Genomic DNA, 16,699 nt, shown 5'->3' with positions numbered 1-16,699 from the left:
GCAGCCGTTATATATCAACTCATTTCTGGGTAACAATTAACCCTCATAAAACCGACTGGGGTCATTTTGAACCCAGAGGCATATTTTATATCATAGCCAATAGGTGGTTTATTCAATTCTTCAAAATGTTAATGACCTTGTCAATGAACTTGTTCTTAATAAATATACATAAATTGCTTAGTGTTGCTGTATAAAGACTTCAAATGAAATAAAAATCCAGTCCTTTGGGGTCATTTTGACCACAGCCAAAAGTGTTCTCCTCAGGCCTGAAAATTAGAGCCCGGTACTGACACCACAAGATGACATCACCAATAATATATGCATAAAGAGCTGGGGAACCTGGGCATGATTCCCCCCGTGGTGTCAGAAATAAACTGCTGACTACCACCCTGTCTCAGGACATAGACATCGCTGCTTTTGCAGAAACAATCAGCCTCATCATGGCCATGAATTTCTCTGGCCCAGCCTGGTGAGCTGAAGCCCGAGCCCAGGCCCAGTCCGACATCATAGAAATGTAAATGAGCCCAAACAGCCTGATTTCTAGAAAACAGTATATTGATTTAAACTGGTGTTGAGAACAATGAAGCGGGCAGCAGTGGAGTGAGGAGACCAGGAAACCGCCAGTCTTAGAAAAGCACAAAGAGAGGAAACAAGTTGCTAGAATGTTATGTAACTTAAGTGGATTTTGCTCTTTACTCAAAAAAAAGCCTGTCTGATAATCAATGTGATTTTGTTTCACTGAATCTCCGTCTATATATTTAGTTAGGCTAATTGATCTCTGGCTGGGAAAATAAGTTGAGGTGGTAGCTCATTTAATCTGCTTACAGTGCATTCGGAAAGTATTCAGACCCCTTGACTTTCTCGAAATTGTTACATTTTAGAATAAGGCTGTAATGTATTAAATCATTCCCCCCCTCAATCTACCCACAATACCCCATAATGACAAAGCAAAAACAGGTTTTGGGAAATTTTTGCAAAAATACAAAAACATATTTACATAAGTATTTAGACCCTTTACGCAGTACTTTGTTGAAGCAGATTTGACAGCGATTACAGCCTTGAGTCTTCTTGGGTATGATGCTACAAACTTGGCACACCTGCATTTGGAGAGTTTCTCCCAAATAACTAAGGGAGAATGGGAAGGGATGTGGTATTCTGCAAGTGAGGCTAAACCAGGCGTGCAAGAAATGGAAGCCAATTTAAGAACTATTGCAGCTAGGTGATGGTTTTGTTTTGTGTCAACGACATTTGGACTAGCTGAAAGGGAAACTGTTTCCTGGGGATTGTCACCAGTTTTATTGACGGAAACTATCAAGGACACAGTGTTGTTGAGCCATTTACCAAAAATAGTGGACTGGAATAGTGGACTGGAACGTGCAGCGACAATTAATACGAGTGGTGACTGACAGTGCAAGCAACATGGTCGAAGCCTTCAACCTACCTTGTTTTGAGGAGACCAATGATGATGGACAGGAGGAAGATGAGGCATCCGATATGGAGGGCACACCACCTGCGATCTCAGTTCCAAACTGACCATATAGCCAACAATGTGGACATGATGGTAAACCAGTACTTCAGAGTCAAATCTCCATTTACGGTGCCCAATTCACATGCTTCAGTTCGCAACAAAGGATGCCATTAACATGCATGATGGGGTTAGCGGACTGATCCAGAAACTAGAAAAACTTCTGAAAGGTGTTAGGAAGTGTACATAAAACACAGAAGAAAGTGACAGATTGGGAGTGCATCCCACAACAGCATGTATGACAAGAACAGCCAATTACGCATGATTGAGTCTGTATAAAGATGTTCTAAAGAGACCCACTGTGGCAAAACAAACTGAAGTCTACCTCTGATGATGCAAAACTCACCCTAAACTAAATGAGTTGGCTACAGGTCCTGGTGGAGGTACTGACAGCACAAGCTGACCTCACCGATAATATGCAGAAAGAGATGGGGAACCTGGGCATGATTCTCCCCGTGGTGTCAGAAATAAACCGCTGACTACCGTGTCTCAGGCCATAGACATTGCTGCTTTTGCAGAAACGATCAGATAACGTTTCCACTCAGTACAGGGGGTATTATAATGATAAACATCTTGTCCTAACTGCCATCCTAGACTCCAGGTTTAAAACTGAGCGGGTGATAAGGGATGAGCTGGTGCGTAACCAGCTTGGAGAGATACACAACCTCCTTGTGAAGGAAACGGAGGCTATCAATGTGCCTCCGGCAGGTGCATTTGCCGTACCAGCAGCACCCAAACCTGCCCTTGAGCAAAACAAAGTGCCCAAAAGACCTCACATGTTCAGCTCGTCATTCAGCAGCAGCGGTCCCTCTGTACAATCAAAAGCAGAGGTAAAGGAGTACATAACGGTCATGAGAAGAAACGCAGACGTTATCACCTTTTGGAAAGACATCTCCTCATCCCTTCCCTGCCTGGCAAGAGTGGCCGAAGGTTTTTTAGCATCCCCAGTGGCTCTGCAAGCACAGAGAGGGTATTTTCCGCTGCTGGCCTACTCTCAAGGCACCATCGCATAAGCCACAGACTCTGGCCAAAATCGTGTTTCTCAAAAGTGAATTCAAAGGCACGGTAGACTGAGCCAAATAAGGAATTTTTCCATTTCATTTTCATTTCATTCTAAGTAAGACACAGCCTATATGTGCAATTTATAGACTAAGGATTTAATACAACAAAGTGTTGTTTAAATGCTGAGGAGCTTAATGTTCCTGCCAGCTTAGTTCGTCACACTCGCTTCAAAGTATTTATTTGTAGTCTATAGCATTGATATAATAGACTAATAAAATAGCCTAAATAATTCATTTTCATTGCTTCTTAGGCCATCTGTCTGGCTCATGACCTATTTAGAGTGTTTATGTGCTGCGTAATATGACATATAGCTTTATTGAAATGATGAGTGCTTCTTACAGTCACCTTTGTTATTTATGCAAATACTTTCTATTTAAATCATATGGTTTGCTTTCAAAACTTCAAACCCAAAATGGTAGGTCCACTTAGTCAAAGATAAATAGGTGTTGGTTAAATGGTGATTTTAAACAAAACATTTATGAAGCTAATTTGAAGCGAGTTTTTTTCCCCCTTCCTGTAAACGTGTTAAAGGTTTTTAGCGGAGTAGCTGGAAAGGATGTTGAGCTCAACTCCGCTCAGATACTGTGGCTAGGCTGTATCGGCATTAATAGATGCCATTGGAATATGGGCTTCTCCTGATTCTGAGATGAGCTGTCTGTGGTGGTCTTGTGGATCATCATTCCATCAAATGCACTCCAACCTATTCATATTGCAATATGAAACATTTCAATGATCAGAAAAAAAACTTCATCATGGCCACAAATTTCTCTGGCCCAGCCAATATCGGAATCCTGACGCCGCTAGTGCCTGCTGCTCAGAGAGAGCAGTAGTGAAAGGTGCACAGACACGCACAGTTAAGAAAGATTAACACAACACCGCAAACCCAAAACACAGTATGAGGCCCAGCAGCAGTTGGGCCCCATCGGGTTCGGACTGAGAACTCTTATACGTCTGCTAATGGTATACAGTACATTCGGACAGTATTCAGACCCCTTGATTTTCTACACGTTACGTCAAAGACTTATTCCTCATAACTCTACACACAATACCCCTTAAATGATAAAGAAACAAGTTGAATTTTTTACAGATTAAAAAAATATATATTAAAAAAACTGAAATATCACATTTACATAAGTATTCAGACCCTTTACTCAGTACTTTGTTGAAGCACCTTTGGCAGCGATATCAGCCTCAAGTCTTATTGGGTATGACAGTACAAATCTTGGCACACTTGTATTTGGGGAGCTTCTCCCATTCTTCTCTGCAAATCCTCAAGCTCTGTCAGGTTGGATGGGGATTGTCGCTGCACAGCTTTTTTCAGGTTTCTCCAGAGATGTTCGATTGGATTGAAGTACAGGCTCTGGCTGGGCCAGTCTAGGACATTCCGAGACTTGTACCGAAGCCACTCCTGCAATATCTTGGCTGTGTGCTTAGGGTCATTGCCCTGTTGGAAGGTGAACTTTCGCCCCAGTCTGAGCACTCTGGAGCAAGTTTTCATCAAGGATCACTCTGTACTTCCCTCTTTCCCTCGATCCTGACTAGTTTCCCAGTCCCTGCCACTGAAAAACATCCCCACAGCATGATGCTGCCACCACCTTGCTTTCTCATGGTATGAGAGTCCTTTAGGTGCCTTTTGGCAAACTCCAAGTGGGCTGTCATGTGCTTTTTACTGAGGAGTGGCTTCCATCTGGCCACTCTGGCAAAAAGGAAATGATTGGTGGATTGCTGCAGAGATGGTTGTCCTTCTGAAAGGTTCTCCCATCTCCACAGAGGAACTCCAGAGCTCTGTCAGAGTGACCACCGGGTTCTTGTTTACCTCCCTTACCAAGGCCACTCTCTCCGGACTGCTCAGTTTGGCCGGGCAGCCAGCTCTAGGAAGAGTGTTGGTGGTTCCAAACTTCTTCCACTTAACCTGTCTACGACCCCGTCCCGCTAGCGGAATCCTTCGCCAACAGCCAATGAAATTGCAGGGCGCCAAAAACAAAATCAACAGAAACCTCATAAAATCAAATTTCTCAAAGTATTAGGCACCATTTTAAAGATACAATTCTCATTAACCCAGCCACAGTCAAATGTAAAAAAAAAAATGCTTTACAGCAAAAGCTCCACAAACAATTATGTTAGGTCACCACCAACTCACAGAAAAACCCTGCCATTTTTCCAGACAGAGAGAGGAGTCACAAAAAGCACAAAGAGATAAAATTGATCACTAACCTTTGATGACCTTCATCAGATGACACTCATAGGACTCCATGTTACACAATACATGTATGTTTTGTTCTGTAAAGTTCATATTTCTATCCACAAATCGTATTTTACATTGGCGTGTTATGTTCAGTAGTTCCAAAACATGCAGTGATATTGTAGAGAGCCACATGAATTCACAGAAATACTCATTATAAATGTCAATGAAAATACAAGTTTTAGACATGGAAATATAGATACACTTCTCCTTAATGCAACCGCTGTCAGATTTCAAAATAACTACGGAAAAAGCATAATCTGAGAATGGCGCTCAGAGCCCAAACCAGCCAGAGAAATATCCACCATGTTGGGTAATCAACATTATTCATAAATAGCATTATAAATATTCACTTACCTTTGATGACCTTCATCAGAACGCACTCCCAGGAATCGCAGTTCCACAATAAATGCTTGTTTTGCTCGATAATGTCCATAATTTATGTCCAATCGGATTTGGTAAACAAATCCAAATGCGCGATCTGGTCCATTCGGAAGAAACGTTCAAAAAGTTATATTACAGGTCGAAGAAACAGTGGTATATTGGTTGAGTTCAAAAACTACAAACCTCAGAATTCACACTTCCTGTTTGGGTTTTTGCCTGCCATATGAGTTCTGTTATACTCACAGACATCATTCAAACAATTTTAGAAACTTCAGAGTGTTTTCTATCCAATACTAATATGCACATTTTAGCATCTGGGACTGAGTAAGAGGCAGTTCACTCTGGGCACGCTATTCATCCAAAAGTGAAAATGATGCACCCTATCCCAAAGAAGTTAAGAATGATGGAGGCCACTGTCTTCTTGGGGACCTGTCTTCCTGCAGAAGTGTTTTGGTACCCTTCCCCAGATCTATGCCTCGACACAATCCTGTCTCGGAGCTCGAAGGACAATTCCTTCAACCTCATTGCTTGGTTTTTGCTCTGACATGCACTGTCAACTGTGGGACCTTATATAGACAGGTGTGTGCCTTTCCAAATCATGTCCAATATACAACAGGTGGACTCCAAACAAGTTGTAGAAACATCTCAAGAATGATCAATGGAAACGGGATGCACCGGAGCTCAATTTCAAGTCTCATAGCAAAGGGCCTGAATATTTATGCCAATAAGGTATCTTTTTCATAAATTTGCAAACATTTCTAAAAACCCGCTTTGCCATTATGGGGTATTGTATGTAGATTGATGAGGAAATTGTTTTAGTTAATCCATTTTAGAATAAGGCTGTAATGTAACAAAATGTGGGAAAAGGGATGCGGTCTGAATACTTTCCGAATGCACCAAATGATGCCATATAATGAGTACATACAGTGCCATAAATGTAATGACAGAAAAGTAAACGCTTCATGTCAAACGATTTTGGACAAATCCATCAAAACACCAACCATAAGGGTTAAACATAAGTTAAATCAACTTGTGAATTTGATTGAATATAGCCATGATCCCACCTTCCCCCATATCTTAACGTAATGACTTGAAACAAATTAGCCGATTATTATCAGATACTCACTTAACAGATGTAACAAGTAAAAAAAAAAATGGATAACCCTATTTACATGTCTAATGATGTTTTAATGAGAATTAAGTTGATATTTTGCTATGACTGTTGTTTTTTCCAACAGTTTCTTCTTGGGGTCAAAATGACTACAGTTGGTAATCCATGTATGTTCAATATGGTGGTAGTATGAGGGTTAAGTACCTTAATACCTTACTGTAATAGAACTCTAAGAGCTCCCTAAAAGTAATGGGTAAAAATTACTTTTAGCAAAAAATTCAAGCAATAACAAAACAGTCTTCGCTTTATCAGCAATGGAGAGCTCTGCAGTCCAGGGCCTAAACTTAGTCTTGGAGTAGACTCTGCACAGAAGCTCAGACTAATAAAATAAAAATAAAAAGGGGGAGAGAGATGGTGCAATTGAACAAGAATGGGGGGGCTAGAGGCAGAGAGAGAGATGGAGAGAAAGATGGCAAAATAGATAAAGGGCGGGCGAGAACAATAGAGAAATGGTGAGCGAAAGATAGTTGTTGAGCTAGGGAGCTAGGGAGCTGCTGAGAAAAAGAGCGAGAGAGAGAAAGAAACTTACCCGTGAGCTTGAAATACTGGAAATCTTTTCTCTGGGACGCTGTCCAGCATTTCTTGCATCCCACATACGCAGTACTCCATCACCATATACGTAAGATGGGCAGTCAAGGGAATACTCAAAACACAACATTTACACAATAAAAGTTCCATATTAAACAGCCATTAAAATACAACAGAAAGGGAAAGACATTTTCCTCTTAAAAGAATGCATATAGGTAATGGGGACTGCAGGTACCCTATTAGTTAGAGCGTTGGGCCAGTAACCGAAAGGTTGCCGAATCGACTCCACGAGCTGACAAGGTAAAAATCTGTCGTTCTGCCCCTGAACAAGGCAGTTAACCCACTGTTCCCCAGTAGGCCATAATTGTAAATAACAATTTGTTCTTAACTGACTTGCATAGTTAGATAAGAGGTTAAATAAAAATAAAATATATTTTTTTTTAAGAAAAACTGTCTCAGAGTGGGAAATTGATTAAATATGGCATTTGTTTTACTTTAGGTGAGTTTCTCCAAGGCTTTGAACCAGCAGCAACGCGGGTTATCTTGGAACTACAAGATAAATTGATAAAGCAAAAACTAGATATTATCTTCAAGAAAACCTAGAGGTCAGGGATGGGCAACTTTGATGGGGGTCACAAAAAAAAATCATCTATTCTACATATTTTGCCATGGGCTGTAGAGAAAATGCTGCAGTTTTAAAGCAAGTTTGCGGCAAATTCTACACATTCTGCCATGGGGCGAAGAGAATATATATAAATAAGAGCAGGAGCGAGAGAGAGGCCTGGGGATGACGCAGAGCTTACTGCGAAGTCATGTCTGCGTCAGGAGTCTCTCCACTGCTGCAAGGTAGAGAAGGGAACACACACACTAGAGTCCTACATCGGGTCAGATACCCACAGTTCCCCACAATTAACCCGCAAATAAGTGTATACTAGCTACAGCTTCTCAATATGGATAAACAGTACTATGGCCAATTTTTTCTCTCACTTTTATAAGCCCAGTTATGGTACATTGTTAACTAATTAAAAATAAATAAAGCTGACAAATAAAAACTGTATAAAATATCCAGATGAAAAGTCTTCTCCAATTGCATTCATCTCTCTACTCAGCCCGTCTGCCACCCTTTTTATTTGTCTTGATGTGAACCATTGCTAGTGAAGCACAGCAATTGTATCAAATGTATCAACAAAGGTCCAGCTGAAGCTGTTGCTTGCTAACTTGCAACATTGTATCAACTAGCCTATTCCTGGCCCTTGTAGTTTCCCATGTCAGTGAGTTTGGGACAGACAGCGGTCTTTGAGCAAGGGAAAAGTGTTCAGGTATTATTTCCACTGGAGATATGGGATGATCAGATAATGATTGGTCTTTGAGGCCAGGAGATCCCTTGACCTATTTCACATTTTGTGTTATAGCCCGAATTCAAAATGTATTCAATTGTTGTTTTTTTCCCACATCTACACACAAAACCCAATAATGACATCGTGAAAACATGTTGAGAAATTCTAGCTAATTTATTTAAAATGAAATACAGAAATACCTCATTTACATAAGTATTCACACCCGAGTCAATACTCGACCACTGCTACTCAAACTTCCGGGATGCCTACAAGGCCCTCCTCCGCCCTGCCCTCCCTTAAGCAAATCTTATCACGACTCCCATTTTGCTCCTCCTTTCCTAAAGGCAGAAACTCAAAAACAGGAAGTACACGTGCTAAGGACTATTCAATGCTAGTCTGGCCAATCGGAATCCACGCTTCAAGATTGTTTTGATCCCGCGGACTGGGATGTTACGGGTAGCCTCTATGAATAACATTAACGAATACACTGATACAGTGACTTTGTTTATCAGGAAGGGTATAGGATATGTTGTACCCACTGTGACTATTAAAACCTACCCTAACCAGAAACCGTGGATAGATGGCAGCAATCACGCAAAATGGAAAGCACAATCCACCACATTTAACCATGGCAAGGTGACTGGGAATATGGCTGAATACAAACAGTGATGTTATTCCCTCTGTAAGGCAGACAAACAAACAGGCAAAAGATCAGTAGAGATAAAGTGGAGTGGCAATTCAACGGCTCAGACACGAGAAGTATGTGGCAGGGTCTACAGACAATCACAGACTACAAATGGAAAAGGGAGTGTGTTGCCAGGAAAATAACCTCTCACTCAATGTCAGCAAACCAAAGGAGCTGATCGTGGACTTCAGGAAACAGCAGAGGGAGCACGCCCCTATCCACATCGACATGACCACAGTGGAGAAGGTGGAAAGCTTCAAGTTCCTCGGTGTACACATCATGGACAAACTGAAATGGTCCACCCACACAGACAGTGTGGTGAAGGCAGTGCAACGGCACCTCTTCAACCTCGGGAGGCTGAAGAAATTTGGTTTGGCACTTACAACCCACAAACTTTTACAGATGCACAATTGAGAGCATCGTATCGGACTGTATCACTGCCTGGTACCTCTCCAGAGGGCGGTGCGGTCTGCCAAATGCATCACCGGGGTCAAACGGCCTGCCCTCCAGGACACCTACAGCACCCGATGTCACAAGAAGGCCAAAAAGATCAAGGTCAACAACCACCCGAGCCACTGCCTGTTCACCCCGCTATCATTCAGAAGGCGAGGTCAGTACAGATGAATCAAAGCGGGAATCGAGAGACTGAAAAACAGCTTCTATCTCAATGACCATTAGACTGTTAAATAGCCATCAGTAGCACCTTAGAGGCTATTTATCTGCCAAAGGGTGCTCTTTTAAGAGTTAAGAGTTTACATGGACTTGAAATCACTGGCCACTTTAATAATGGAACACTAGCCACTTTAATTATTTTTACATATTTTGCATTACATCTCATATGTATATACTGTATTCTATTCTACAGCATTTTAGTTTACGCTGCTCTGACATTTCTCGTCCAAATATTATTCCATTCCTTTAGATGTGTGTATTGTTGTGAAATTGATATCTATTATTGCACTGTTGGAGCTAGAAACACAAGCAACACACACAATAACATCTGCTAAACGCGTGTTACACTAGAAAAATTCTACAAGCTCTGTCAAGGTGGTTGGTGATCATTGCTAGATCATGAGTCAAGACCTGCAAGATGTGGGACAGACAAACTGGCAGCCATTTTCAGGTCTTGCCATAGGTTTTCAAGTATATTTAATTCAACACTAACTCAGGAACATTGACTGTCTTCTTGGTAAGCAACTCAAATTGTAGATTTGGCTTTCTTTTTACATTATCGTCCTGATGAAAGGTGAATTGATCTCCCAGTGTCTGGTGAAAAGCAGACAACCAGGTTTTCCCCTAGGATTTTGCCTGTGCTTAGCTCCAATCCGTTTCTTTTTTATGCAGAGACTCCTCAGATTGGCCCCATAACATAACATGGATTGGCCCCAAACATATCACTTTGTATTCAGAACAAAACATTCATTGCTTTGTCACAATTTTTACAGTATTACTTTAGTGCCTTGTTGCAAACAGGATGCATGTTTTGGAATATTTGTATTCTGTACAGGCTTCCTCCTTTTCACTCTGCCAATTAGGTTAGTATTGTGGAGTAACTACAATGTTGTTGATCCATCCTCAGTTCTCCCCCATAACAGCCATTAAACTCAAACTGGTTTAAAGTCACCATTGTTGTCATGGTGAAATCCCTGAGCGGTTTCCTTTCTTTCCATAAATTGAGTTTTTTGTCGTGTTTTTGTAGTGACTGGGTGTATTGACACACCATCCATAAGGTAATTAATAATTTCACCATGCTCTAAGGAATATTCAATGGCTGTCATTAAAAAATAAAAACGATCTGCCAATAGGTGCTCTTCTTTGCGAGGCATTGGAAATGGGGGGACTTTACAGATAATTGTATGTATGGGGTATAGAGATAGTCATTCAAAAATCATGTTAAATGCCCTTGCAACATATGTGACTTGTTTAGCATATTTTTACTCCTGAACTTATTTAGGCTTGCCATAAAAAAGTTGCTGAATACTTACTAACTCAAGACATTTCAGCTTTTTATTTTTAAGATGTAAAAAAAAAAAAAAAATCCACAGGCCCAAAGCATGATGTTTCCACCCATGTTTTCACACATATTTTAGTCACTTTTCACAGACAGCTAATCAGCTAGGCCTATTGCCATGCGCCCTGCCCAAATAGGCATAGGCAAATACGCACTATTTTTTAAATAATGAAAATAATCTTTTATTCCTAAATCATGCTCTCTGGTGAAATATTTTGAATGAGTTCATTCATTTCTGTATAGACAGGAGTAATTATATCATTTTGGCAAATGTATTTCAATGTACTTTAGGGGAAGTTACTAGACACCGCCGCCTATGAAATACCTCGTATGCCATTTCTCTCCTCTTCTATTAGTTTTTTCATATCAACTTTCTTTCGTTGTCCAGAAGCCAAGTCCTAGTGTTACATCTTCAGATTCCCCGTTTCTATGTTCCTAAATAAGATTTTTATATATGCCACATATGAACCGCTAGCAGAAATGCTTTTTGGCAAATGTTTGAACATTTTGTATTATTGGTTTCTTCATTAGAGGAGTTATATGTTCTGTTAAGATGCATTACAATAGTCTAAATGTGATTTGTCATTCTGAGCACAGTGGTTGGACGCCCTAAATGGGATACAATCCAATGCCTATGGTCAAATTTAAATCTCCCAGGTCACGTTGGCCAGTGTCACATTTTCCTAACAGAAACCCTGGCGTGCACAAACACAGAAGGATATATTTTCTGCTTCTCTTCATTGTACAACACATCCACCAAATGGATCACATTTTTGTGCTGGAGTCTCCGTAGCAGCTGGATCTCCCTGAAACACAAACAAACCAACAGACAAAAAAGGTTAGAGATGTTACAAATGAAACTCCCTCACAGGCATCACAACTGAAACATTGGCGAAATTGAAAAATAAACTAATAAATAGCACATCGTAAAATAAATTATGTGTAGACTTCTAGGGGAATGAAGCATTAAGGTGAATATAACAGCAGAATAAAGGGTGAACGACACATTGGGGTGGCTAAGCTCATTGAGACAGCTCTAGAAACTGCCGCTGGAGGGGGAACTTTAAATCACCCCAAGCACCACCATGTCAAACCCCCAAGAGACTCCACATTCATCTGCTACAGAGTAGCCGGCCTGCCACTAATGACTACAGCAACTGCACGAAGGGAGCAAACACAAAAGAGGCAGGCCAAAAGTGTTAGTGTACTTATGCCTCAGTCTACGCCACAGGAGAAACATCCCCTTTCAAAACAAGAGTCCTTGTTTTTAAAACGACTGGGTTTGAATTATCCATGTCATTCAACTGGATGGGAAGGAAATCTTGGCGACATTTGAAAGTGCATTTTCATGAGTAAATGTTCTCATAGTAGGCTAATCTTAAGTGTTGTACAATAATAGGTAAGTTACAGAGGGGCTGAACTTACTGATTTGGCCTAGTTTTTCAGCTTGGTCATTGATAAGAAATGAAGAAGCCATGACCGAAGCCAAACGAGGGTCGTCATTGGGGCAGGGGGGGGGGGTTAATGTGGGTTTCGTACGTGGCAAGAGTTTATACATTCTCTCTGCCAAAACAGTACACAGTCACAAACTACTCTAGATAACTTGAAACCGTCTAACCAAGTCCTGTCTTGAAGTCGCAGAGTAAACTTCTTTCGGCTATTAGCTTCAGCCAACTGGGGTTCCGACCGTGGCAAAGTTGGTTTGACATTGGATAGCACATCTCTGGGAGATCTCACATCTCTACGGTTAAAGGGTTGTGAAATTTCCGGAAATTTTCCATGGGAAGTTAAGCCCGGGATTTTTTCTTAAATTCATCAAATAAAGTTAGCTTATAACAGTGAATCTTTTTTTGTGGGATACACAAGGCAGCATATTTTGGTTAAACTATCCCCAATTCAATGGATTTGCAACCCTCTGCATGCACATTGCATTCTTCCATCAAATGTACAGCTAATTCTCAAGATTTTACACACTAATGAGATGCTATTGAGCCCACACTACTACACTGTCTGAGCCAAGGACTTCATGCTTTCTGGTAAGTTTTGATTACAATATTGGGTGGGGTGAATATATTTTATGACACACATTATTTTTTGTTAAATAGTAAATAGTAGCCTACAGCAAAGTGTGTTTAAATCATTTCTAACTTGTTAACAATTTCTGCGAGTTCATTTTTGATAACGTGGGTTTTAGCTCGTTTGAGCCTGCTAACTGAGGAGTGTTAAATTCACCTGTTTCCATACAGGTTTAATTTTATAACATTAATTTTACAAAGGAGTTGTTTAATCTAACTGTTTAACTATTTATCTGTACATGGAATTGTATTTTGTTTTACAAATTTTTTCTCATCTTTACAGGAAAATGCCATGGGCACTATCTGATGTGTGGAGACATTTCACTGCAGCTAATGTAGAAGGAAAAGCTGTGTACATTTGCAAATGTTGTGCCAAATCATATGTGAATAATGCAACAAAGATGCAGAATCTGGCCAAGTGCATGAAGTTCCCTTCGCGCTCACAACAAGCAACTTCTGACAAAAGTATGTGAAAGGTCATCATGTTATAGCAGCAATCTACCTCACCAAGCAAAGTGAGAGGAATAAGAGAACCAAATTGAAACTGGCCAGAAACACCCGCTGAGGTGGTGTTGTCATCATGTTTAACGGTCTCCTGGAGGGGAAGGAGTCTCTCCAAGAAATGGCATATCACAGTCTGCCGATATGGACAGTATTTTGGGAGAGTGATAAAGCAACCTGAAACCTATAGCAGTAGCCATTGCACAGATTGAAGGAGACAATGCCACCCTGTCTGATAGTCAGACTCTCCTTGCAGATGTAAGAGAAGAAATCCATACAACCCATCCCACTTCACTGTTGCTCAAAACAGAGGAAACTGCGGATCTGAAAATAATCAAAAAGCGTGAAAACTTCTGCCTGAAGCCCATACATGCCGCAGCGTACATGTTGGACCAAGCATGTTGGCGAGAGCATCCTGTCTGGTGCAGAGATCAACAAGGCCCGACAGGATGCTCTCGATTGTGCATCTGTAGTTTGTGAGTGCTTTTGGTGACAAGCCAAATTTCTTCAGCCTCCTGAGGTTGAAGAGGCGCTGCCGCGCCTTTTTAAATTTTTTTTTTAACCTTTATTTAACCAGGCAAGTCAGTTAAGAACAAATTCTTATTTTCAATGACGGCCTGGGAACAGTGGGTTAACTGCATGTTCAGGGACAGAACGACAGATTTGTACCTTGTCAGCTCGGGGGTTTGAACTCGCAACCTTCCGGTTAATAGTCCCGGTTACTAGTACTAGCCTTCTTCACGATGCTGTCTGTGTGGGTGGACCAATTCAGTTTGTCTGTGATGTGTACGCCGAGGAACTCCAAGCAAGGGCCTAAGTATGCAATATGGCAGTCGTGCCAACATATCTCATCAGCCACCTGGTGGAAGGGACTTTGTGGATCTGATGCTCTTTCCCGTTGCCTCCATCATCCTCTAAATCCCACCAACATCAGCCGCCTCAGAGTGCAACTGGTCCTTGTTTGGGAACACACACACCAATACAAAGGTTGAAAAATTGGTGGCCATCCTGGCAAATTTGAGGCTTTTTGAGCTTGACAACGAGCCATGCTCAACAAGGTTGGAAAGTGACAGTGAAGATGAGGCCTCAGAGTCTGATGTTCAAGAGGTGGACATTGAGGAGGTCCAGGGAGAAGACATGGAAGCCTGAGAGGAAGACAACCAAAGCTTTAGTTTAAACTATCATTTTACAGATGGATGTTGAAAACATTTTTTGGGAGATGTGATGGATCATTGGGGATTATTCAAGATTGTATTTATTTTGTTGTTCAGTGGAATCATCCCATGTGAAGAGTCAACTCATTTAATTAGAGTTCAATTCCTAACTACATTTTTATTTCTATTGGAAGGACTTAACCATTTGCAATTATGTCCATTGTGATAAGGTAAAAGGTTTATGTTTGTCTCCATATGGTAAATATATATGGCAAATACATCCAATGGGGAAAAAAACCCTACATTTAAAATGATATTAATATTAATTCCCATGTAAAGTTTCCACCTCTGAATATTCCCCAAAATGTGCAACCCTACGGACCGTCAATAAATTACAATGTAAATGGGACAATATTTTCATGGTGCACATCTTTTAGTTGTATCATTAAATGCTTTCAATATTTGTACATAAATGTATAGTTATTTTGAAGTTGTAAAATGTATAGTTGTTTTGAAGTTAATTCATGGAAATTAGGCACTATTGACCTTATAAAATATTGTCCCATGTACATGTGTAATTTACTGATGGTCCCTAAGGCTCCAAAAGGATATGGACTGTCAAACCAAATTGACCATCGGCATTAAGATTCAAGTCTCCTGCAGCTGCGCTCTGAATTGATGATTACTTGGGTGCTGCCAGCTGTGTGAATGTGTGCAGGATTGAAATAAACCCAAGAAAAAAAAAACTGTTACAGTACCCTTCATTTCATGACAAAAAAGTATCTCGTAAATCTCAGTTTAGGACGAGACTGACGTTATGACCAAAATTATTCTATTTACACGTTGTCATCAATTTTGGCACTAGAATACATGTTTGACTCAGACGCCACATAGGCAGTTATACTTTTTAGGGGCAGTCGATCTGTAAGCCAGTAGTTCAGTGCACAGCGTTGGGGTGCCTGCATTCTGCACACAGCTTATTGAAAACACCATGTAGGGCAGGAACGCGCACACACCCTCTTTCGCTAGTCTAAGTCGCCAGTCTCTCACACACAATCTACACACTGTACTGTCGCTCTCCCTCTGTGGTGTGCCCATTTCACTCACCATACTAGCCTGCAGTCACAGGCTGGCCCAGTCCTTTGCTATATACCCAACAATTACTGCCTGCATCACAACTGACTGAGTCAGAGAGACATCCCGCCTGCAAGCAGCCACACACACAGCAAAAGGGACAAACACTGCTGCAAGGGATAATGCATACATGCCAGACCATTTAAAAAGAGTCAGGGAAAAGAAAGCTGCTTTAATCATACTAGTACAGAGCAACACAAAAATGTGTTATTGTTTTGGGATACCATCTTTGATGTAAATATAGGCCTATGTTTATCAGAATTGTGGTCACTTCACTTCCTAGTACTGAAAAGGCAATTGATAAACCTTTGCTGCATCATCACTCTCATTCAAGGGTAAAAACATTCCGCATTCAAGTTCAACAAGAGCAGTTAGCAGCACTGCTGTTCTCTAGGACAGAAATGAGAGTGTCAGCTTTGTGACGTCTAAAGCACTGGACTGTGTCCGCTGCGTAGTGAGAGCATCTGCTCTGCAGTGGATCAAATGTCTCTGTGGGATGCTGTCCAGGAGGACGGAAACCTGCATTTTTACAAAACAGTTTTGCAATTGATCGACTGATCATCAGTGACCACCAACCCTTTTCTGAGTCACTTTGCAGTCAAAAAGCAAGCAGAGATCTACTGCTCCGATTCTTTTTAAAACATGACTAAAGAATTGAACATTAACCCAATAAAAACAGTTCTGTATGAATGAGGCGTGTGCAGTAGGCCGAATACATTTTCACAGCATATTTGGCTATATGCTTGGCAATATTGTTCTTCTCAGACCACATTATATTTAAAATCTTGAGCTTTCATAACAACATAGTTCAGTTGGTGCAGCATTTGCGAGGCACAGCTGAGCATAAATTTAAATAATTTGCTAATAAATAGCTGTTTTATTTTACTGGA

General features: G+C 40.9%; 1 protein-coding gene across 5 annotated transcripts in view; it reads right to left on the bottom strand.

The window, feature by feature from the left end:
• The window catches only part of LOC118395066 (serine/threonine-protein kinase STK11-like), a 57,131-nt gene that overhangs the window by 24,221 nt on the left and 16,211 nt on the right, over positions 1-16,699 (bottom strand). For all 5 annotated transcript variants that reach the window (XR_004827881.2, XM_035788854.2, XM_035788852.2 and 2 more), the window contains exons 3-4: positions 11,668-11,751; positions 6,914-7,003 (exon numbers count right to left, since the gene is read on the bottom strand). Coding sequence is in view for 4 of the 5 variants with exons in the window: in XM_035788854.2 (XP_035644747.2) it covers positions 6,914-7,003; positions 11,668-11,751 (174 nt within the window). In the remaining variant the exon portion in view is untranslated. The remainder of the gene's footprint in view (positions 1-6,913; positions 7,004-11,667; positions 11,752-16,699) is intronic.

This window comes from Oncorhynchus keta, chromosome 15, assembly GCF_023373465.1.
Source record: "Oncorhynchus keta strain PuntledgeMale-10-30-2019 chromosome 15, Oket_V2, whole genome shotgun sequence".
Classification (NCBI taxonomy): domain Eukaryota; kingdom Metazoa; phylum Chordata; class Actinopteri; order Salmoniformes; family Salmonidae; genus Oncorhynchus; species Oncorhynchus keta.
The sequence above is the reverse complement of the archived record's forward strand: the minus strand, read 5'-3'. Positions and strand labels throughout refer to the sequence as shown.